The sequence below is a fragment of the Ruditapes philippinarum genome, unplaced genomic scaffold (genome assembly GCF_026571515.1).
Source record: "Ruditapes philippinarum isolate M1 unplaced genomic scaffold, ASM2657151v2 ctg4760_1_1_1_1, whole genome shotgun sequence".
NCBI classification, from domain to species: domain Eukaryota; kingdom Metazoa; phylum Mollusca; class Bivalvia; order Venerida; family Veneridae; genus Ruditapes; species Ruditapes philippinarum.
The window spans coordinates 101,933-128,262 of record NW_026852348.1 but is presented as its reverse complement, the minus strand read 5'-3'; the positions used below and the strand labels follow the sequence as shown (position 1 = coordinate 128,262).

Here is a 26,330-nt window from a genome sequence, read left to right as displayed (position 1 = left end):
GTCGTGACGCGGCTCATATGTAAAACTTGTATACTAAATAGGACATATGTCCATAAAATCACAACGGTTTTCACAAAGACAACATTTTTTATGCCGATCATTTAACAATTTCACAAAACGTTACAGTGCTCTCGGGGGATAAAACATATTCTTATCCAATATAACTTTTCACATGTTGAATTTTCTCATGTGCTTCACCATATGACCATTTAAGTTTCCTTTATGCATGAATGATTTATGGCATATGTTACACGTGAACGGCTTCTCTCCAGTATGAACTCTCATATGTAGATTTCGGTTACTTTTACTCGACAAATATTTTCCACACACTTCGCACTGGTATCCTGGCGCAGTTTCTGCCTTATCTGAAGAAGACAAAAAGAAATAATAAATCAGCGTCTCAGGTTATTTACGAACAACATTTCTCGTGAAATATCTATAAAGATGTCTAACACACACAAAATATTCATTGAAACAAATCATGCAAAAGCCTGTAACATCACACTCATTAGATTTCTTATGGCTAGGTTTAACTGTAATTGTCCTACGGCAACTTTTTATTTTAATAATAGGTGTCTGGCAGATGCCCTCAGGTGCTCCTCCGTGCATTATTTTAGGTTTTCAGGGCAACTGAGATGATGGACCGACCTTCCGTAGTCTACAGAATTTGCTGATTTGGAACAGTCTATGTCAATTTCAAGGGGTTTCATTTACAAAATACAAACATGTGTGCTACTTACAGTATAGAATATGGACAGACTGCAAAGGATGTGTACTTTTGTACTCTATTGACCTTTTCGAAAACCTAGCTAAACACCGTTTTCCGGTACGTTACCGTTTTAGCTCTGGGGAATTACACCAAATGAAGTACATAACACAGTTACGTGATATTTCTATTTTTCTATCATTATTTAACCGTTTAAGGTGAAAAAAATTGATGTTTTTGAAAATTATCACTTCCGGTTCCGGTAGGTTTAAGGTACAGTAACAACTTAACAAGACAATTGCAAGCAAATGAAATTAATCTTTTCAACAACATCTCATGATATGTTTTTTCAGGAAAAGAAGTATACATGTATTTTAATTCTTCACATGAACAGAGATACCCTTAAAATGTCAGGAAAGGGTCTTTTCGAGCAATTATATGCTGTTGTATTTTTTTTTCGAAAAAAGAGAGTATATTTTCAGTCACCATACGATCCGACACCAAGCAATAACTTGCGTCCAAAATACGTCAAATATATCTCAAAATATACGCAAGACCATGATACTAAGAGAGAAAAGGTGACCAGTAAATTTTCGTCAAGTCCGGGCAGGGTCTGGTTTTCAGAGAACTTTTCTTTTTTTACAGTAAATCGTTTTTAAGGAGTCAGAAAAGCGGCATAGATATATTGATAAATTTTATTGAGCATTTCACTGAGTCATACTTTTTCCTCAATACGATCAAATTAAATGATTAAGCTAGACTTACCTGTAAGGTGAAGGTTAATCATGATTTCATCCACATAAAACTCACTAAGGGCTCACACAGAGAGAAGACGCAGCTATCAGCAGCCAGTGGTCATATTTTAGAGTAAGTAATGCCGAATAATATCGCAAAAATATCAGTTTAAACGGGAGGTAGCGGGTTGGGTGTGTGAGCCTTAGTGAGTTTTATGTGGATGAAATCATGATTAACCTTTCACCTTACAGGTAAGTCTAGCTTAATCATTTAATTTCATCCTACATATAAACTCACTAATGGGCCCACAGAGATTTTAGAGTCCTTTTTGCGATTATTTTGGAAAGGACATTACGTGCCATCCAACGCCATAGTAAATATTTATCTTTCATGTTATTATGAAGAACAACGATTTTTTCAAGACATAAAGGTCTTTTTGTATTTCTGCCCCAATTCGGTAAAATCATTTTTACAGAATATAAATGCCATGCAAACTATATAGAAAGTAATTAAATATAGCTATAATTATTATTATCACTACAGTTTTTTTTTTGTTGTTTTTTTTTTTTTTTCCATTATTATACACTCTAATTAGCAATATCTATGATTAGCCTGCATAGATTTTTCCATTGGTATTTGATACTGGTTTATCATAATATTTAGCGAATGTCTTAGCATTGCTCCATCCCGCTGATTCAATTATCGTCTGTAACGGGACTCCACGCATGTGTGCGATTGAAGACGCAGCAGCGCGCTTGCTATGTGGTTTGAATGATTTATGCACCCCAGCTTTGTGCATAATTAGCTTAATCTTAATCCAGCGACAAATTGTTTGTTTTGAAACGGCCCCATGAGGCTTGACCGTTGATATCAGTAATTTATTGGTATTTCTGAGGTCTTTCGTTCTCTGTAAATACTCACTAATGACGCTGACAATACACAAGCGTTTATGTGATTTAAAACTGTCAAACAAAAAGGCTGTCTGATGCCGACCAGGTTTCGATGTTTTTAATAAAATGTGGAGTGTTTATTATCAATCTTTCGTCTGAAATATTAATGTCTTCCAAACAAATGAGATGGAGTGTTTTGACACCGCTGAGCTGACAACAATAAAAAACAACATGCTTAATTTTTCCAGCCAAAAATAATAATGTATCATTTTTCTGTTTTTGATAAAAAAATCTAAAACTGTTCGCACATCCCATATCTCTTTATATCTCGGAAATTGCGGCCTTGTGTTAAATACACCTTTCATGAACCGTGATATCAGGTTATTATTGCTGAAATCTACGTTTGAAGTTATCTTAACAAAACCCACAAATTGTGATCTGGCAATACCAATCGCACTGTAGGTTATCCCTTTTGAATATAGGTGAGACAAAAATACTATCACTGTTGCTACAAGGGGTTTAAAGGGATCGTGTTTCCCTTCACAGAAATGAAACCATTGTTTAAGATATGTTTGATACTGTTTCCTGGTTGTTCTCCGCCACGATTAATGATAATCTGCTGAGCTTCATTTGAAATCCCTCTATCTTCAAGCGCTTTCCTGATAAGGGAAAAGCGCCAGGCCTCATCTTTTTAATGGGTGTTTCTTTCCCGTCGATGGCACAACGTAAGGATGTCCTGGGGGTTGCTGAAGTAGAAGGCATGGTGCAACAATAAGTTGTATTAATGTCGGCCACCATGTCTGTGCAGGCCCTATTGGTGCTACTAAAACACAGTAGATCTGTTTGATCTATTTTCTACTTTTTGCAGGACCCTGCCTATTTACACTGAAAGGTGGAAAACAATAATAACAATTATCATGCCATGAGAATGAAAAGCGTCTATTGCAAAAGCATTCGGGTCAGGTTGTCTTGAAACATACGTCGGAAACGTGTTATTTAAGCGAGATGCAAATAAATCTATATTTAAGGACGGGAAAGACCGACAAATTGCTGTGAACATCTCAGGTGATATACTCCATTCTAAATCTTCATTTCCAGTACGACTCTGTCTGCCGTGCGGTTCAATGACCCCGATACATGATGTGCTGACAACAAAATGTTTCTTTGAATACACCAATGCCAGATATCGCGTGCAATTTTATTCAATGAATCTATTCTTCCCCCGTAATTATTTATGTATGATACACTCGTAGTGTTATCCATATAAAGTTTTATATAGATATTTCTGTTGTGTTTAAAAAGCGACAATAGCCCAACACGCTTTTAATTCTAACACATTGATATGTTGATTTTGTTCTTCCGCCGACCAAAAACCATTTGTTCGTCTATTTTCTGTTTTATCATACGCGCCCCACATATGTCCCGCAGAATCAGTAAACATAATGTTATTCGGGTCAGGCGATGTAATACTTTTGAAACATGAATGTATATGAGTAATCCACCATCGCAAATTTTCCAAAATATCTGGCGTGATTGTAAAAAAAAAACTATTAAAATTACCCTTATGGTTTTTCAGTTCCCTTTCCTTATATCTTTCTAAAGGTTTTATGTACAACGGAGCATGCATAACCTCCGGTGATGCTGCAACCAGTTTTCCAATAATCTTTTAATTTTTAAATTGTTATTCGCCGGCATGTTATTATGTTATTGCAAAGCTTTGTGATATCATCACATTTTTCCTTTGTTAATCTTATTGTATTGTTTTAGAGCACAGCACAAATCCCAAAAATACAATCTTTTTCGACGGAACCAGGACAGATTTACCCATTGAAATTGTAAATCCTAACTTGTCTAATAAATCAATTGTTTCGCTGATATTTCGAGCACAGGCGGATTATGACTGACCTTGCAAACATGCGTCGTCGATGTAAATTGAACTTAAATGACCCCGCGCTCTTAAATGAGAAAAAACTGGCTTCATCAGTTTAGTGAATATCATAGGGCTTTTTTGCAAATCCCATCACAAGCGCTGTAAATTGATATTTTACACCTTCGAAAAAGAAATGAAATACCGTCTGTCCCGTTCGTATATAGGTATAGTGTAAAAAGCATCAGAAATGTCGACTTGCCGAAATAACATTTTTTTCTCATTGCTGTGGTCACTGACCCCAAAGTTTCCATTTTAAAAATGTTATTTTGCTGACGCAGTTGCTATTGAAAGATTTTTAAATTCAAAATAATTCTAATTCGTCCGTCTGATTTTGGTCTTGTGAATATATTCGAAATGTATTCTCCGTCCAAGTTTTCGTCTGCAAGTTCTAGTATTCCTTGATTTAAAAAAACGTGTAATTTCAAACTGTATTGCTTGTTTTTCGTTTTCTTTAAAATTAAATGGTTTTGGAATTTTATACTGAAAAGGAGTTGCCGACAGCTGTACCCGATAACCGTCTACAGTTTCTAGTATCCATTTATCTTTGTCGTTATTTTTTCCACTCATTCAACGCCATTCTGGTCTCCCCCGCCCGAAAATTGAGTGAAGTATTTTATAATGGTAGAGGAATATTTCATATTATGATTACTTACTTCGGATATTAATTTTTCTTGTGCTCTTGATTGGAAAGAATTCTTTTTCTGCTGTTTTGTTCTGTAATTGTGATTTGACGTCGTCGCTGTAGATTGAAATTCATGTTGCCCTGTGAATTGAGTGCATGTTTCCGTTTGTGCTGAGGTACCAGGGTCGCCATGCCCTGGCGTTTCCCTAAAAAAGAACGCCTGGAAGTACATGTAAGTTGCTGCTTATTGTCCCTTAACTTTTTAAGTTTCTTCATCTACTTTATCGCCAAACAGATGAGTGGCAGATTGGTTTGCTGAACAAATTGGCCTTATAAAGCGGGAGAAGTTCTTTGTTTATCCTGTCACTTCTCATCTGAGAAGTAGTGACAAAAGCATTGGTTAACAGTTTGAAAGTATCCCCAATCAACTCTTTCATTTTTGGTCGTCCATCTGTTCTTAACTCATCCATGGTCTTAATACCGGTACCAAAGCAGACGAAAAAAATTTCTTGTGTCCTCTGCAACAGAAAATCCTGTGCTTTGACTTGAGATGGCAACTGTCGCCACAACTGCTCATTCACCAAAGGTAACTTGTAGAAATTCTACATTGTTAGGCCTCTTGTGTGTGTCCAAAAGTTCCTTTATTTTTTCTTCTTTCGGTTGTACCTGCAAAGCTTTAATGCTCAAAGTGGCTAGTTTGCACTTATCGCCGCTCCTGTTTCTGAGGCATCCTCGAAGAAATCCACCATGCAGAATTCATCATCATCATCATCATCATCTTTCCGTCGGTGACCCCAGATTCGGGTGAAAAATCTCCACGCTTTCGTTCATCTGAGCCTGAATCATCCTCTCGTACAAAAACGTTTTCGAAGTTTGATGTTTTCTTCGCAGGTAACTGCAGTTCTTTTCAAAGAATTAAATCGTCAGAACCTCATTTTCAGTCAGAAGAATCCGTTAAACCTTTTATTGCATTTTTGGATGTCTTCTAACTGACTAGAAGATCCTGCAATGTGTCCCGGAATTTTTCAAATATATTGGGAATATTGGACTGGTTGTTTCCGACCTCTTGATCGTCGGCCATGATCCTAAAAAAAAGGTTTTTTTAAACATTTTCTAGCAGCAGTCCATTTAAGCAATAAAATGAAGTAGAAACATATATAAACGATTAGAATTTAATCGCAGTCAGGCGTAAATAACGCCGTCAAATAAGATATCTACATAAATCATTAATTCGTCCCTCTGTGATATGCAAGACGCCCTGATTTTTTTTTATTTTTTTTGATTTTTTTTTTTTTAATTTTTTTTTTTTTTATATATTATTTATTTATTTATTTATTATTATTATTATTATTATTATTTATTATTATTATGTCATGTTGTATGAACACGCCCTATTGCAAACAAATATATAATTTTGTCTGTAATGTTCAGACCATTTTAGCTTTTCCATGGTGTTTGGGATAAGCATAATTACGAACAAATGTATCTTTTGTCTGTGGTGTTCAGACAGTTTTAGCTTTTCATGGGTGTTTGGATAAGCATAATTACGAACAAATGTATCTTTTGTCTGTGGTGTTCAGACAGTTTTAGCTTTTCCATGGTGTTTGGATAAGCATGATTTCATTACGAACAAATGAGTCTTTTGTCTGTGGTGTTCAGACAGTTTTAGCTTTTCCATGGTGTTTGGATAAGCATGATTTCATTACGAACAAATGAGTCTTTTGTCTGTGGTGTTCAGACAATTTTTTTTTTGGTATTTGGCAGCAGTGTTCAGACAAAATTTGCTAATAAATATTGTTGTTATAAAATGTATATCTACAAATGTATATATTGTCTTGTGGTGTTCAGACATCAAACATATACGAGGTTTTTTTTTTTTTTTTTTGTTTTTTTTTTTGTTGTTTTTTTACAAAAAGGTAAACGATTTTAAGTATAAACTTAAAATAAATATATACAAATAATTAAACATACCTCTTATCACACTTTTCTTAACTGCTTAATTAATATCCACAAATGAAACACTTGTTAGTCCTAAATAATTACACTATAATAATTTAAACTTGTGAAAAATACGACAGGCTTTACTTTAATTAAGAACAATTATACGTCTTGACCGTAGCTGCTAATGCCTCGTTATGACCACTGGCTGCTGATAGCTGCGTCTTCTCTCTGTGGGGCCCATTAGTGAGTTTATATGTAGGATGAAATATATTGGTCTACATCTTAGATAAAACATAGATCTTCTGCTTATCTCATATCAGAATAAACACTGAACAATGTCACTTAAACATTTTTTTATTTACAAATGTGTCTTCTTAGAAAAATACAAAAATCTTCTTTTTGTCAATACAAAACGTGTCGAACACTAACATCGACTGGCAATACGTCTTCATTACTCAACATAAAATAGAAACAACTTGTTTTATACAATCTAAAATTAACAAATTAACAAAACAAAAGTAAACTGATTTCTATCTAAGATGATAATTTGTTTCCATTGGTATAGTCTAGCATATCCACTTGTACGGTCTTACGAACAGACAAAATTCAACAAGAACCAAACAACTGTCAGCACATCTCAAGTACATTATAACTACGGATAGAAGACAATCAAGACAGATCCAACTGTACCCATTGAACTTGTACATTTATACGTATATACTTCAAGTACATAACAATGCTATACCAAATATTATACCATTACCTCTGTTGAATTTGTGTTATGGATAAGTCTAGTTTCAAATTTGCAACAGTGCATTTCAAGGATTTCGCTTTCAACAGTAAAGAGCCTGGTCAGACTGTACGGATATGCAGGCTGGTCTGGTTCTATACTGGTGACAAAGGCTGCTTAGTATCGGTTCCAGTAGATAATGGGTTGAAATAAATTACCACAAAGTCATGATTCTTGTTTTTATGTATGAGGTTATAAAAGCCAACCATAGCAAAACAGAAATGAAAATTCCGGCTTGATCACTTGTAATTGTAATGTAAATAATTACGTATTGTTAAATCATATTGCCGGCTATATTGCCGTCGTATAGAATTTAAAAATTAAGATGTATAGGGTTTCAATATCAAATTCATCTGTAACCAGAATCACTACTTATTGCATCTACGTCATTTCCGGTTACAGAAAAAATTCTATGATAACTTATATAATTACTATAGAAGTGAACACCTATGTTCTGGACGGTATGGTATTTTTACGTAGCATTATGGTTTACAATTGCGTAGCATCGATATTTTCTATTATTATTATTCTACTTTTTCCAATGAATTTCACATAATATTTGTGTATTTCTAGAGCAAATTATCTAGCAAACTTTATCTATATACATTTAAGTACACGTAAATCAAAACAATTTTAAAATGAACAAAATATTCAACGACATCCCCATTCCAAAAAAGCATTCGGAATTTTCAATCCATAAATGCATTCAATAAAGTCTGTTTTTCAAACAGTTCCATACAAAACATTCGACGTTACTGCACCTGTCAACATATTTTCTCAAGAACTTTTTTTTTTTACAAGAACGCATGATGTATTCATACGCCAAGTTGAAGATGGACCGTTGCCACGTGCGACTGTAAATGCTGCTGTTGACGGAACTTCTTTTGACACCATTTACAAATGTACGGCTTTTCTCCAGTATGTACTCTCATATGTACAAGCGTGTTTTGTTTCGTTGATGCGACCTTTCCACATATAGGACATGGCCAATGTCGTCCCTCGCCAATGATATTGTCTGAAATAAAAGAAGAAATACGTTCACCATTTAATCACTGTTCTAAATTGTTTATATACATTAATTTTTCTAAAATAAAACCAAACAATATGAAGCAATTTGGTAAAATAATGTAATGACTACATGTATTGCGACTATACAAATATACCAATGCAAAATGTTAATTATTTCTTCAGAATACATTGAGGTCGATTTTCTTTAATAGTGTTTTTCTAACGATTTGGTAATTGGGACTAGAACCTTTTCAAAACTAAAACTACTGAAATGTGGCAAAGAGGGCCGACAGTCATTTTGTTTACAGGTAAAGCTCCTATCTGATATCGAGTTATTAAGGTGACTAAGTAACAATTTTTTTAAATGCATTTGATACTAGTAAGATCGCCCAGTAAAATTTTGGGAAAGCCGTGATTTACATTTTTCCAAATTGCAACGGTCACTTACCCCATTCTCAAAGATCCATTAAAAACAAAATCAGAAATTTTACGTTTTATTATTTTACTCAACAAGAAACAAACATTTTTTTAAACAAAATAATCTTGAGTAATACAGACAAAATTATCATAAAATGAAAATATGAATAAGAAAGATAATGTGACAAATTCAGCAATGAATCAAAGTCTAAGTAAATGCAGTCAAAATAATTTAAATAAGATCTTAAATGGACTTATCACTTTCATGGAAATTTTCAAAATAAGAACTGACTGTACAATGAACAGTACAGGTCATGATAAGACAATTAACATGGATGCACTGGTCGTATGTGTAGCAGACGAAAGAGTTCATTACATTAAGAATTGAATGCACATGATTTATATACAGTAGAACCTGTCTAATCCGGACTCGTCCGGACCAGAAGAAAAGTTCGGATTAGAAAGGTTTCCGGATTAGAAGTTGTTTTTTTACATGTTTGTTCATGTTTTTGATCATTTTTGTATACAGTACACACATGTACATGATTAAATACACACTGATCGATGACATGCATATTATTTACATTGATCAATTTGTATGCATTGATTTATACATAGCGCTGAACAATGTATGCACAAATGATATAGAGCAAACAAATGCAGATGGTAAGTATGATAAGAGTTAAAGTAAACAGAAACTAAACTTTTACAAAAAGCAAAATATATACATTGCAAAATATTTGTTTATAAAGCATATAAAGTTTATCAGTGATCAAAAGAATGATCACTTTTTTACTTTTAATAAATATCTAATTAAAGCTAAACATATTATACACAATGTTAAACCAGTTTACAGTGACAATAGGCCTACATCACTCCCCATGACACAGTAAAAAATTCCTCAGACAGCATGGTCTTTGATAGCATTGAGGTCAAAATTTGATTTCATATACACTATGAACAGTGGTCAAAGATTGAAGCCAATTTTCTGTCACATCGATCATTTTGTTTAAAACTCACATGACCTTAATAGATGCAGCTACATACCAAATTCTTATACTCTGAGAGTTGCATACAGTTTCTTTTAACATTTCTATTAAAAATTTTACATCTGGAATATGTGACTATAAATGTGACTGATCTTTGAAATATTCAACTCATTGTGACAGCAGCCAAAGAATGAGCTTTTAGTCACTTTATATAACTTTTCTTTGTCATACTAGTAAAAATATGGATCTTCCCCTGAAGACAATCTTTCCTCTAAATCTACTGACTTGTTTGGGAGGTGGTGTATCAAACGTATGTTGATTACAAAACACATGACAGACTTCAATCTATCACAAAACCTCAACACTTAAAACTTTGTGCCGATATAAACAACAAGTTTTAATATCCAATGAACTGGTACAGTGTCCAAGCAACACTTCTGCAATCAAATAGTCTTGCTTTTTTATTTTAATTGTAAACTATTCCATCAAGTTCATGTGGGATTGTAAACCATTCCATCAAGTTCATGTGGGATTGTAAACTATTCCATCAAGTTCATGTGGGATTGTAAACTACTGCATCAAGTTTTCATGTGGGATTGTAAACTATTCCATCAAGTTCATATGAAATTATAAACTATTCCATCAAGTTCATATGGGATTGCAAACTATTCCATCAAGTTCATGTGAGTAGTCATGTGGGTCTTCAGGTGGTATTTTCTGTAAAATCGTTTGTCACAAACACTACAAACAAAAGGACGAATATTGGAATGAATTTTTAGATGATCTTTCAGAATGTATTTACTACCGAAATCTTTATCACACAAAGGACATGGTACCCTCTCACTGCTGGTAGCTTGACCTGAAAACATAACAAAATATATATTTATATAAATATGTTTAAAACTGTTTTGAATACAAAAAGAAACTCAACACAATAAAGCTCATAAGAATTAAACTTAATATATTCATTTTACATTTTTTATTTGCTCGGATTCTAAGACTCCTTTGAACTGTAAGGTCAAAGGCAACTTACCAGTTTTACTGGTAGAGAAAGCCCTTAGTGTGCCCCATCTGTGCATTATTCTAGCTACAGGAAGAAAGACCCCTGTTTTTCTGGATTTAGTGATTTTTCTTTTTTGTGTGCAGATTTGACTAAATAATTATATAATTCAAATAACACATTCACTGATAAGCCATACTGGCAGAGTATGGAAAACAAAATGTCAATTAATTTCAAATCAATTTAATCACATTAAAAAGTCACAAGAACATCACAACATTGATTGAATACAACAAAAAATAAAAGTAAACGACATTGGGTTTATTTAAAAAAAACAACATATTTTTTTGAGCCATGTCATGACAAAACCAACGTAATGCGTTTGCGACCAGCATGGATCCAGACCAGCCTGCGCATCCGAGCAGTCTGATCAGGATCCATGCTGTTCGCTTACAGACCCTATTATAAGTAGAGAAACTGATAGCGAACAGCATGGATCCTGATCAGACTGCGCGGATGCGCAGGCTGGTCTGGATCCATGCTGGTCGCAAACCCATCATGTTGGTTTTGTCATGACACAGCTCATATTATTATTTTTTTTCATTGAGGATTTATCACACTTTTATTATCATTTAATCTGTTTTGTTAAAATAGGAACACTGGAAATGTCTGGTGGAAAGTCACAATCAATATTGATCAGTTGGAAGTAAGAATCATACATCCAAATCTTGTCTTTATACCATTTTAGATGCAATGATTTTACTTGAATACCCCTAAATCTGAATAATAGGCAAGTCTTTCTTTGAATTTGAATCTATTCATTTTAAGTTTGGAGTATTTCAGTATCGAAATGCTGTGGATAATAAAGATTTCATGTACAATGTACATAATATTTATATTTTTTATAGAATTACTAGACTCTCTTATTTTATAATAGCATTTAATAAACTGCCACAGGTAGTGTGTTTTGTTCTACAAAATCACATATGCTATTAAAAATAGAACTAATTAAATGCCTAAAAAGATTACAATTTAAAGTGATCATCTCTAAAAATCTTACTTTCATATTTACATACATTTGATTAGTGAAATATAGAGAATATCATTCACTGTAAAATATTGTATTTCATTAGTGATATATTAAATTTATTACTAACAATTAAAATATTTTATTTCAGTAGAAATATATATTCAGTATTATCAGTCATAGTTCTCATAGTACAAATAATACATTTCATTTCAAATAAACATTCTCTAAAAACATAGTGTATTTTATTCATTATAAAATACTATTGTTAAAACATTATTCATCAGTGATGTAATAAATTATTAAGTACATCATTCAATGTTAAAACACTGTATTCCTCTAGTGATATATTAATTAAATCATTTTGATATTAAAATACTGTATTTCATCAGTGATATATTAATTATATCATTTCATATTAAAATATTGAAATTCATTAGTGATATATTAATTATATCATTTAATGTTAAAACATTGTATTCCATTGGTGATATATTACTTATATCATTTCATATTAAAATACTGTATTTCATCAGTGATACATTACTTATATCATTTCATATTAAAATACTGTATTTCATCAGTGATATATTACTTATATCATTTCATATTAAAATATTGTAATTCATTATAAGATACCATGTAAATTTTAACATATTAAATTCAAAACATAGTTAGAAAAAATGATTTTACAGTACATAAAAAAAAAATAATAAAAATTCACAATTGTTATTACATAAAGTTGACTAGATTAAAATGCAAACTTGTATTATAAAATGATTTTTAGGGATATATCCTAAAATTTCCAACATTTATTACCATAATAATGAATATTAAATGTTCTGGTCAGCATTAAACTTGTAAGAAGTTTGTACAGTTAAAAAACACAACACTAAGGTATATCTTCATGAAGTTAATTTATTATTCACTGCTTCTGTAGAAACTGCATCTGTGCGGAGTAGAATTCCTTATTATGCACAAAACGCACATGTCTATTTAGGTTGCTTTTTGTGGTAAAGTCGGCTTCACACTGTGAGCATTGATAGGGTCTCTCTCTAGAATGTTTACGGTAATGAATTTCAAATGCAGCTTTCCCGGGGAACCATTTACCACACTCTCCGCATTTAACATTGGATGGTTGGCGTTGACTGTAATCTACTGCAGCATTGACTTCACCACTTCCTTGACCTGTATAGTCACTTAGCATGTTATCTGAAATGGTAATAAATAATAAAATTCATAAGTTTGTGATTTGTTTCATAATACTTAACTTTGTATGACTATTTCTAAAATCTTTATCTATAGCTATAATAAGAATACTATGTTTATGTACCATATGACCAAGGATACCAATAAATATGATAACAAGCATAATTATATACCAGGGCACTCTATGTACTGTCCCATAAAAAGAACATTGCTGCACTTCATCATTTCTGGGGGTACAATAACTACATCGGGGTACAATAACTAGATTTGGGTTCATTTATATTCCATAGAGGTTTTTTCGGTACTTTAACTGCAGTATATAGATCACAGTGGCATACTGGTTTAAAGTACCTGTTGGTTTCTAAGAAGTGGTTAGATTACCATAACAGCACTAAATAAATACACATGACAAAAAGTTAAGACATATTTAAATACATATTGGGGTGGAAAATCCACAGTAACAAAAAGAAACACAAACAGTATCTATAATTATATATTTGTTCAGTATGTCGTATTTACAAATATCTACAAGACTGTTGTTTCACATACAGTCATGATATTTCAAAAACTTCACTGTTCAATTCATAAAAAATTATCTATAAATGCTTATATTTCGTTATATTTCAGACATAAATTGAATTTAAGTTTTCTCATATTTAAAGCTAAAAAATTGTTTCTAAGTTAAATTTTTTTTTGCCCATAAAATACAGTCAAACCTGTGGTCATAGATCACCTCAAATCCAAGACCACATACAAGAAACCTCTGACATGTCAATCTACCATTTGAACTTCATTTTCACATATAACAATTATACATGTCTTGCAAAATTCCCATTTTGAGAAACCATCTCTATAAAAAGTTTTTTTTTAATTCAAAGGATGCTCTTAACAACCAAGTTTGACAGTACTAAATCCTTATTTACCATAAATTTAGTAATATTTAAATATTACACAACTCAGGTATGTATTGTAAAAGGAAACATGGTTTAGAATACAAATACATAACTGTTACCATGGAAATCAAAGTATCCAGTACAGAAGTTATTCCTTACTCAAGTTTATTAAAGGCCCATTGTGCCTGAAAAATGATGTCATTTTTATTTCTTTCACCATTATATCAAATTTACAACTTATATTTGCTTTTTCTAAAGAAAGAAAAATAAGTTTTCGAGGCCAAATGTGCCTTTAATACTTTACTGAAAAAAAAAATCCTTTGCTCATGAAATCTATCTACAGCTCAGGTAAATTATCCTTGCAAAAGTAAATTATCATTTACTTAGGAGATTAATTATTATTAACTTATACAGATCATTTGCTTGCTTATACTACTTTTAGTTCAAGTAAGGTATTGTTTGCATGCATAAATGACCCAAAAAGTTTGCTTATCCAAAATATTCTTTACAGTCTGAAAGTGAATTATCCTTGCTCAAGTTATAAACTCTTCTTATAAATGAATTATCCTTCAATTTCCTTAAGTTAATTAATATCATTTGCTGTACTGGTAACTAAATTGTTTAACTATGCCATCTTCAATTAGGTGTCTGTATTTAGATCTGTAGTGTCTATATTTAGATCTCTAGTGTCTATATTTAGACCTGAGGTCCACTGACATACTGCTTCCATATAACTCCCTGCATGCTTTCTGTGTCCTGATATGGCGGTACAAGTTGTTACTTTGAGAAAATCCCTTTTTACAGTTGGGGCAGACATGTGGCTTCTCTCCAGTATGTGTTCTCAAATGTATCTCCAAAGCAGCTTTACAGCTCAGTGTCTTCGTACATCCACTAAATGTACATCGGTAAACTGTCCATGGATGCTGGGACTCTGCAATAAATAAGAAAGAAGGATAAATATAGACTGTACATAGATCAAATAAGGATAGAAAATATCACTGAAACTATAGCAAATCACATAACTATAAAGTCTTTAACTATACATGTAGCATACTTAGGATCACAGAATCTGCTGGTGTCCCTTTTCAAATAGAATGCTAAAATAATGCTATACAGGTGTAAATTATCTTGGCAGAAAAGAGGAGTTAAAGAAAATTGAACACAACATTGCAGGCAACAAGCTACAACTTCAAGAGGTCATTTTTGAAATGCCTTTGGCTCTTAAAGAGCACGAGACAAAAATTATTCATGGGTGGCCATGATTGGTTCCCCTATACATTTGCACATATACATGTTTATATATTTTGTATTTCTTCACACAGAACTTTAAATCTTTTCTTTTTGCTGTTTTTATTTCTTTCTAAGCAATAATTTGTACATATAACTTGTAAATAAAAATCATCAAACTTACATTTTTATAATATAAAAAAATTACAGAAAAACAAGGAAATTACATGCTTTAGATTGTTCATTCTTTACTCAATTAAATCAATATCCTTCAGATGCTAATTAAAGTTTTTCTTTGTCCTAACTCCACATCCTATGATCTAATCTCATGTGAATAAATGAATGAACATTGCTTTGATATAAATCATCCCTTACTTCAAATAAATTATATTTAGCATGAATAAAAACTTATTTGGCTAAATTGTGCTAAGGCAAAGTTAGTAATATTTTCGTTAATTCTGCTTTTTCTTTGCAAATTTAACCCTTCACTTTCAACAAATTACCCTTCACTTTAAGTAAATTACTCTTTGCTTTGAGCAAACTATCCTTCACTTTAGGCAAATTATCCTTTGCATTCAAAAACATTCTAAGTACAAATGTATACACAAATCATTGCCTGCTTTCGTCCTTTGAAAAGTACTGTAAATCATCCTTTGTGAAAGTAAATTATCTTTTGTAAAAGTAAACCAATCCTCTTTTGTTTCAGTTCATTATATAATCCTTTCCTCAAACAGAATATTATCTTTTACTGCAGTTAATTATCATTTACTAAAGTAAGTTATCCCTTCATGAAATAAATTCTCTTTTGCTTTTAGTTTTAGGTATACATCTAAAATGTTTCAATATGAAATGAAAGCAAATGTATTTGTCAATTAGAAATCTTCTCTGCTTCTATTTTTTGGTTCTGAGGTCAGCAAAAATTTCATCCCCATATAACTCCCTGCAAGCTGTGTGTGTCCTGATATGGCGGTACAAGTTGTTACTTTGAGAAAACCCCTTTTTACAGTTGTGGCAGACATGTGGCTTCTCTCCAGTATGTGTTCTCATATGTATCTCCATAACAGTTTTGGAGCTTGCTGTCTTCTTACATCCACTAAATGTACACCGGTAAACAGTCCATGGCAGTCGATAATCTGTAAAAGATAAAATACATATTTCTTTAGGGTCAATTAGGGTTACTTTTGCACATTTCTTTACAATAAGAGATATCATTCTTACTTAATCAATTTGACTAAAAATTAAGAACGAACTGGAGCATGATACAACTGTTTTCCATCAATAAAGCTGAAAGGATGCTTAACTCTATTATTAAACTTTGCACAGAAAAAGCAAGTTAGAGAAAAAAGCATACAAATGGTTTTCAGATGTCCATAGTACAAGAATACCGTATCTTTAACAATTTTAGTGGAGTTTATGTCCCTGCTAAGTTACCCTGTGTAATATTAAAGGCCTATTTTTTTCTTCTTCTAATGGTAAGTCTCTTTATCTGTCTTTATTTGAAACATGACGAAAAATTTGTACAACAGTGGCAATAATTGGAACATAATAGGCAATAGTAAATATTTTCCCTTGTTTTTCATTCTGTTTCCTATATGCAACTAAATTGTAGAAACTTCCCTTACACTGTTACAGTCCGGAAAAGAGGGGGATATAAGAACAAGTGGCTTCAAGGTCAATGGGGAGTGGCTACAAGAACAATGGAGAGTGGCTAAAAGAATGGGGAGTGGCTACAAGAACAATGGAGAGTGGCTAAAAGTACAATGGGGAGTGGCTACAAGAACAATGGGGAGTGGCTACAAGAACAATGGTGAGTGGCTAAAAGGTCAATGGGGAGTGGCTATAAGAACAATGGAGAGTGGCTAAAAGTACAATGGGGAGTGGCTTCAAGGTCAATGGGGAGTGGCTACAAGAACAATGGAGAGTGGCTAAAAGGTCAATGGGGAGTGGCTACAAGAACAATGGAGAATGGCTACAAGAACAATGGAGAGTGGCTAAAAGTACAATGGGGAGTGGCTACAAGAACAATGGGGAGTGGCTTAGTAACAACTAAACTGGGGAGTATCTACAGGACAACGGGGAGAACAATCAGGCAACGATTAGCTACAATCAGCAACTAGCAAGCAATATGTTTATCTTAAAAAGATTCCAAAAGAAGATTCAAAACGTGTAAAAACAACTGACAAATATGAAAGCCTGTGGAAGCAAAACAAACAACACAAAAAAGGTACTTGGATATTTAAAAAAAACATTTAATACATCAATTTTATAAACAGATAATGTTTTTAAATGTGAAGATAAAAAAAAAGAAAATATCAATAATAAAACCACTATGATTAAAAATATTATAAACATGCTTTCAATGAGATTTTTGTTGATATAAAACTTAAATATAAAACATTATTTTATTCATACAATATTCTACTTTGCAAATATAATTATATATATAAACATACAGTATGTGTAATAAGGCAGTGTGCATGTAATAATCTTTTTACAAATAATTAAAATTTAAATATAGTACATCTGATGATGTACTTCCGAATTATATTTTACTGTTAGCCCAACAACCTTATTATAGGATTATACTGGTTCATTGACAATGCTTCCATTTTTAAACTAACCTCTTAATTAAAATTTAACCCTTAAATCTGCATGACTCCAGATGAGGCAAAATCCTTCAAGAAAATTAAACTTGAGAAAAATGTACTATTTATTCTAGTATTTTGAGAAAAGTAGCAAGATTCAAGTAGATCTAATAATGTATTATGTTATGAACGATTTATAACTGAGTTTGTCTATTTATCACTTTATTTCTACTGCGTTACTAATACAATTAGGGTTACTTTTGCATATTTTGATCTCTATTTGGTAATTTACATGGATTATATGTGCTGTTTGCAATGTGTTAATTACTTTCTTTTTTTTTTTCACATCACATTATTCAACTTTTTAATACATTTTAAAAATTTTCATGAAAATTATCACTAATCTGGAGGCATGCTGCTTTAACCTGCTGAAGTTCTAAGATGGTAATGTCCAGTTCACACCTTTTGGAAATGTCTATTTATTATCAATTTTGTGGATATAATGATGAAAAATTTGAAGTTGATCAGCCAACAGTATAGAGAACTTGGTCAGACTGCATGGATGAGCAAGCTGGCCTGGCTCTATACCGGTACTAATGGCTTATCATTTTTGGTTCCTGCAGGTAAAGGGTTTATTAGTAGATATAATAAATACAAGAACAGTATCACTTATAGAATGGTACATTCCAAGTTAACACAACACAGAGTTCCTATGAATCAAATGCTTTAGTACAGTTTGAATTATCTATTGCATGCTATAGCTTTAAATATAGTTTATTTTCAGCTGTTTAAAAAGAAGAAAAATATCGCTTTTATGTTACACTGTATATTGTTTTGACACTACAGTTATTAACTTATTAAACTTAATATTTCTAAATTTTGAAGAAAATATAAATCATAAATCTTTATGCATTAAGATGTCCATTTCACAATTATTGATCTGCAGACAAAATACTTCAATTAACTTAGCAATGCCATTATAACTAAGTATTATAAAATAAGCAACACAATGTTAAAATTTTGAAAAATTGAAAGGAACACTGTTTACAATAAACATAATTCAAATAAAATATAAAGGTACATGTAAAATAATGTCATGATAAAATCAAGGAATTAAAAATAATTCTAATAAAATAGGTTTGTACAATCTCACTTTACTTGCAGAAATTCAGGAGTATTACTTAGTAATAAATCATTCAATTTCTAATGAAAGACACTTGAATATGTGTTCTAGGATACAAACACATTCTGTCAAATTTTCAACCTGCTTGATGTAACCTGCTTTGCAATTGGAACAGTCCATATAAAATTCAAGGGATTTTCTTATGAAAACGCAAAAATTGAGATACCAACAGTATAGAGATTGGTCAGACTACACGGATACGCAGGCTGGCCTGGCTCTGTACCGGTGGCAATAATCAGACTATAATCACTTCCGGGTTCAAGCAGGCAAAGAGTTCGATAACACGTTATGCCACATTCTTCAGGTGGATCACTTTATGTGACTTCATGTGAGTTTTCTGTGTAAACTTCCGCCCGCATATATCACAACTGTACGGGCGCTGTCCTGTGTGCACCGACTCGTGATGTTCCAAATGCAGACGTCGAGTAAAACCTTTGCCACATAGTAAACAAAAGAACTTTTTCGCACCGGAACTTGACCCCTTTATAGTTGCAGAACTGAACAGGTCATCTGAAATAATAGAAATATATTTGTTAATAGCTTCCATGATATTAATTATTTCATTCAAACAAGACTTAACATGTGTTGCTACTAAATTGTTTAGCAATAATGTACTGAAGAAATGTATTAGTTTTATGATTCTGTTTTCTCTGAACTTTTATACAAATGTTAGTTACCAGTATTAGTAATTCTAGTGTTAGTGTAATCATAACTATAATACATGATAAATGGTACACTCTGATCCATGCTTTGAAATTCATGTGAGGTTTTTTGTAACCCTAATTAGACATAACTGCTTGGTTCTTAGTAGTATATGACTGTAAGTTCAATGCATGTGAAAGACAAATTATTGGCTAGGGCAAAAGCATTTATAAACTCATAAAAATCTTTGTGGTTTGTAATTCTCATAGAAATAAGTGGTATGCCATGTATTTACCTACCAGCACTAGTAACTTTACAATGCTCATGAGAATAACAATATAAAAGAGAGAACAGAAAATATGTTTATGGAGCATTTATTTTTTTACCAAAAAACATTTCAGACGTCATTCAGTAATATATAATAATGAAGACAGCAATATCAACTTCCACACGTCTAACTCTATCAATAATATTACAAAATTGCAAGCATCATATAAAATATAGTGTATGTCAATTGATGTCTACAAAACTTGTACTTGCATATACATTATTTTAACCCCAAGGATTATAAAAATGTCATTTCTTTTTCTTTTACATTTTTTCCATTGCTCATACTATCAAAATTCCTACAGTGTTTCCATAATGTCAAAATTTCTTCTTAGGTCTGATAAATCAGTTGGACATGTAAAAAGGAAATCAAATAATCATGAATAGAAAGAGATCTTTTCTAGAAGTTTATAATCAATCATCTGGCACCTTATTTGCTCCTGACAGACAAGTGTCAAAATATCTATACCTTTAAGAACAACAGTCAACTTTTTTTTTTTACAAATTTTTAATTCATCATCTTGGATATTGTGTCAAAATTTTTACAATGTTTAAATAAACCATCTAGAAATAGAAGTCAACTTATCTACAACATTTAAATTGATCATCTTGGCACAGTACGTCATCAAATTTACTTTATTTTGGATTAATCATCGGTGTGCTCAGTATTCTAAACAATAATGCCCTATCCTCTAGTGTCAAATCTTTTTTGTTACAATTATTTTACAATTGTCGACGATTTATATTGCAAAATACATGTACATAAAATTAATTAGTTACTCTCTTTCATTTCTGTTCATGGACAGTAAGTGTGTCATTTCTCCTTTATTTCATAAGTAATGTTTTTTCTAAAACTTAACTGGCAATCTGGGTCTCAGGTTACACTGAAATTTAACAAACTCAAACCTCAGTATCAATTGGTCAGAAATCAGCTCAGAATATACACTGACCAATGAAAAGACTGAACTCGGAGAAAAAGTTTCATAACCTTGGGGCCTGGCATCAATTGTCTCAATAATTCATAAATTTACATGACATCCTGGTGTGTTTTCATATGTCTTTGCAGATTGCCTTTCTGTGTAAACCCCTGTCCACATACAGCACATTTGTAAGGCTTTTCTCCAGTGTGTATTCTCATATGTATATCCAGATGCGCTTTGGACGGGAAAATCTTCTGGCACACCAAACACCGTAGAGTTCGGAAACCAAATGCCTCCAGATCAACTTTGTTTTGCTGCGGATTTGTGACTGAGCTCTGGAATGATATGTCTGAAAGCAGAAATGAATTTAAAATTAGGGTTAAAATTTACTTTTTTGTAAAAGAACAGCATAATTAGCTACAGTAACAGTTAAACCACACTGTTAAATTTTACAACTATTCAAGAGCTACAAAATATATGCAGGGTAACATATTTTGTCTTATGTACAGATTTAATACAGATTTATCATTTCAACTAGGCCTTTGTAGTAAACTAACTAAGACAAGTATTTTTATGAAACAACAACAAAGATGCTTAACTATTTGGTTCAGGATTTATTTTTCAAATTTTGAAATTTATTATTACTATGATCTCTTTTTATAACCCGAGTAAGTCCTTTTTTAATTACAAGACTTCATAAGAGAAAGACATTAACAATTGTAGGCACAAATTATTCAACTGATTTGTTAAAAAAAAATACTGCTTTTAAAACACATAGTGGTGTTGACTAGAAACAAATTACAATATAATCTTGATTGGTAGTAATAACAATTAGTCAAATAGAAACATTTGGCAGAGCAAAATACCCCGTATTGTCCTTGCAACTTTCACAACCACTTCTAGAAGTTATCGGGATGTAACAAATTTGTTTCATTAATTAACACATTTTTTTAATTGGACTTGTTCAGCATCCATTGTGGAACTGTTCATTATCAAGTTTAGGTAATACATCAATATGAAAAAAATTCAAGTTTATCATCCAACAGCATAGAGACTTGTTAAAATGCATGGGTGTGCAGGTTGGCCTGGCTGTATTGGTGACAAAGACTTAATAATAATATCATTTTCTGTTACAGCAGGGTAAGAATTAAAGCTTTGGGTAAATATACAATTATTATAGATCCTCACAATTCTGCATATTCACAAACTTTCAAAAAAAATTTAGCATTTTATAAACACATAGTGGTGTTGATAGAACAAATTACATTATATTTGATGTCAGTAATAACAATTAGTCAAATAAAAATTGCAGAGCAAAATACCCGTATTGTCTTGAACTTTCACAACATTCTAGAAGTATCGATGTAACAAATTGATTTCATATACTTAACATTTTTTTAATGGAGCTTGTTCAGCATCCATTGTTAATGTTCATTTCAATTAGAATACATCAATATGAAAAATAAGTTTAACATCCAACAGCACGTAGAGCTGTTAACAATGCAATGGAGTCTGCAGGTTGGCCTGCTGTATTGATGCCATATTCTGTTACCGGGAAGTTATGTTGTTGAAAATGATGGCATCCAGTATCATCATCATCTTGTTAAATGTTTCATCACCTGATGCCGCTGTAAGTTGCCCTTCTGCGAGAAGGTCTGACCGCAGTAATTGCACGTAAATGGTTTTTCTCCCGTGTGTGTGCGCATGTGTATTGAAAGCAGAGATCTAGATCGAAATTTCTTGCCACATGTTTGACACTCCACTCCATGAACTGTTGATTTTCCATGTTCAACTGGCATATAAACTGCTGTAAAAAAGAAAGTATACAGTCTGTTGTAAAATTCATATTAAAGTTCAGCTATTTTTAATACAATTTCTATAACACAAGCAACAATTTCTCACCATCTAACACGGTTTTATTTGTACATTGAATAAATTGATATCATCAGAATTGGAAATTGAAAATGTCCTTGTGGCTTCAAACAATTGGAAATTATTCCTACTTGTTTTGATATTTTCATATCTTGTACTGATGTTGATCTGTTTTGTGTAAAGACAAACTTTATTCTTTACAGAACTATTTTATGTCAGGCAATTTCTTTATAAATACAAAAATTAATATTCTAAGATTGATAATAATAAGATTAAAGGGTAAAAAAATGAAAAATTTTGAACAGTGTTTGCAACTTTTTTTTGATGTCTTAAAGATGAATAAGAGACAAGAGGGTCATGATGGCCCTGAGTCGCTCACCTGAAACAAATACTTTTCAGTAAAAGATAAAAGACTACCTAAGAATGCTACAGAAAAAGTTTGGTGATCATCCATCAATTTTTTCAGTAGGAGATGATGTTCAAAGGTTTTTCTATTTTTAGCTTTAGCGGCCCCTTAAATGGGCCAATCAAAGTAATATGAGCAAACTTGATAAAAGACTTCCTAAGAATGCTACAGACAAAATTTGGGGATCATCTATCAATTTGTTTTGCAATAGGAGACATTTAAAGGTATTTCTATTTTTAGCTTTACCCTAAAAGGGGCCAATCAAATTAATATGAGCAAACTTGATAAAACACTACCTAAGAATGCTATCTATAGACAAAGTTTAGTGATCATCCATCAATTTTATAATTTCAGTAGGAGATGATGTTCAAAGGTTTTTCTATTTTTAGCTTTAGCGGCCCTTAAAAGGGGCCAATCAAATTAATATGAGCAAACTTTATAGAATGCTTAAGACAAAGTTTGGTGATTATCCATCAATTAGTTCTGTAGAAGATGTCTAAAGGATTTTCTATTTTTAGCTAGGAGGGGCCAATTGAAATGGCATGAGAAAATTTAAATGTGGCTGTCACAAGGATGCTACAGACCAAATTTAAGGTAATTTAATCTGCCCATCAGTTTCAGAGGAGAAGATGATTGTTGATGCATGACAACGGACGACAGACGCTGGAGTATCCCCCTTTGACACAAAAGCTCACCCTGTCACTTTGTGACAGGTGAGCTATAAATTAAAACAGACTAAAATGATATTTACAAAATTGTTTTTATTTCGCAGAGAAGAACATTAATCAGAATACAAATCTGTTTTGAAAAGCATCTGTCATAGTAATGCTATCAACTCAAGATCATTACTGGCAAAACAATTGCATCAGATTATTATTGGCAAAACAATCAACTCACATCATTAATGACAAAACAATCAACTCAGAACATTATTAAGTAGATTACTGGATTTGCTTAAATAGTAGCCATTCATGATTATTGTATAGGCATTCAATGTAAACTCACAGCTCCTAATAGTTTTAGTCGACATTAAACATTGAAGTAAGTGTTAAATCTCATCAAAATCAACCTAAAAAGTCTGCCCTAATACTCTTACTTCACATTTCCACTCAAATTCCTTCGCAATCAAATGTATTGAATCTTTGTTTTTACTCACTCGTAAAGTTGTAAAGTGTCAGTCTGGATAAAACTTTCCAATACAAACATATTTTTGTAGTGAAGTGCAAATTCTCATCTCACTCGTAAAGTTCATTGAGTGAAGTGTCAGTCTAGATATAATTTTAATGAAATTGGTAACATCTTGTATAATTATATATCTGTATCACTCCATGTGTGTAATTAAATGTCTTTGAAGATTGCCTTTTTGTGCAAAACCACGACCACAATATTTACAAGTAAATGGCCGACTTCCCGAATGCACGCGCATATGTCGCTCCACGTCTGTCCGGCCTGAGAAAACTTTGCGACACAGTGGACAGGCTGGTTTTCTCATACCCATGACTTCAACATAGATATAGTCTTCCTCACCACTTGTTTCAGTTTGGGTCTCTGTCATTGATGCTACAGTAAGTGCCAATGAGGGTTTATCTGAAATCAACAAAAAATTTAATTTAATATCAATCGTATACACAACTCATTTTGCTATTCTCTATAACTCATAACAACCATTCCCAATTAATAAATATCAATAACCAATTCAGTTTTTTTTCAACTTTCAGAGTTCTTACAATAGAAAATGAAACTGTTGAACACATAGAGAGGAACTACATGTTCAAGCTCAAGCGGTGAAATAGAAAAAATAAGGCAAGAAAATAATATTGACATTAATAGAAAGTTACCTTTGAATTTATAAGATATAAATATCGTGTTTGGTTATGTTTCATATGAAGACTTATTGCACCTGTCCTATAAAAGCAAATATTTGTGTTACATGCCCACAAATGGGGCATCCCATGGTGATTAAGGTTGTTGACTTTCAACCACTTGCCTCTTACCCCTGTAGACAAGCATTGTCAGATTCTACATGTGAGAAAACCATCGCGCTACCTTATGGAACATTGGTGGTTCTCTTAACTCATTGGGTGCCTATTTATGCCTGAAATAATGTACAGAGGGGCAACAGAGGTCTTCCTCCACTAGTAAAACTAGAATGTTGTCATATGACCTATACTGTGTTGGCCAACAACCATGTGCACAAGTTTGCTATCAAAATTTAACAAGTTTTATCCAATACACTTCTGGAACCATTAATTAATTAATTAATTAATAATTAACTTTTACCACCAACATTAGACCAGGTCAAGACTACATTTCCATGCAGTATGACAAGGCTCTATGCTGTAGGCTGACTAACATTAATTTCAATTCCGATATCCCCTAAATTGATAATGGACAGTATCAAGAATAGATATGCTGGGCAAGTCCATTTAAGTAATTAAGCAGGTTATTAACTTATCATAGGGGTTAAATGATTAAGTTATAATTAAACTATAAAATATTATACAAGCAATGTTTTAATCTATCTTAGAAAAAAAATTCACAAAAATATGTTATAATATACACTTAACAACAGAGATACAGTTTACTTCATATACTGTACTGTTTTATAATTTGATCAACCGAAAAATGATAAAAATTATGTATTTAAGTAAAATATGTATTATTAATAGTTCTGGCAAATATGGATTGTTGATTTATCACTGTTATAAAAATAATTGAACAGTTTATAATATTTCAACTTTAAACTCATTACCATACTCAACATTTTTGTTTGTTTGGTTTTATGGCGGACCAACATTAAGTGACGGTCACATGGCGTTGAAACAGGGAAGATAATTTTGACTAACATCGGGTGCTGCAACACCAGCGATCAAAATCACCTCACCTGCAGGAGCTAAGAGATACAGTTTTTAGTTATTCAAACTAATTTAGTCACCTCTGACCATTACACATGGTTAAACAGTCGCTGAATTAACTGTAAAGGCAACTTGTCTGTCACAAGGGGCAACATA

General features: G+C 32.3%; 1 protein-coding gene across 15 annotated transcripts in view; it reads right to left on the bottom strand.

Moving 5' to 3' along the window:
- The window catches only part of LOC132757472 (sal-like protein 1), a 118,346-nt gene that overhangs the window by 19,931 nt on the left and 72,085 nt on the right, over positions 1 to 26,330 (bottom strand). The window contains exon 5 of one of the 15 annotated variants that reach the window (XM_060748963.1): positions 75 to 365. The exons of 6 other annotated variants lie outside the window; for them this stretch is intronic. In XM_060748963.1, coding sequence (XP_060604946.1) covers positions 169 to 365 — 197 coding nt within the window. In that variant the 3' untranslated portion in view covers positions 75 to 168. Of the gene's footprint in view, positions 1 to 74; positions 366 to 7,501; positions 8,630 to 9,236; positions 10,888 to 13,748; positions 15,089 to 15,688; positions 16,518 to 19,423; positions 19,663 to 20,152; positions 21,391 to 22,621; positions 22,849 to 24,031; positions 24,907 to 26,330 lie in introns of those variants that run through there. 8 more of the 15 variants (XM_060748946.1, XM_060748998.1, XM_060748819.1 and 5 more) reach the window with 8 other exon arrangements.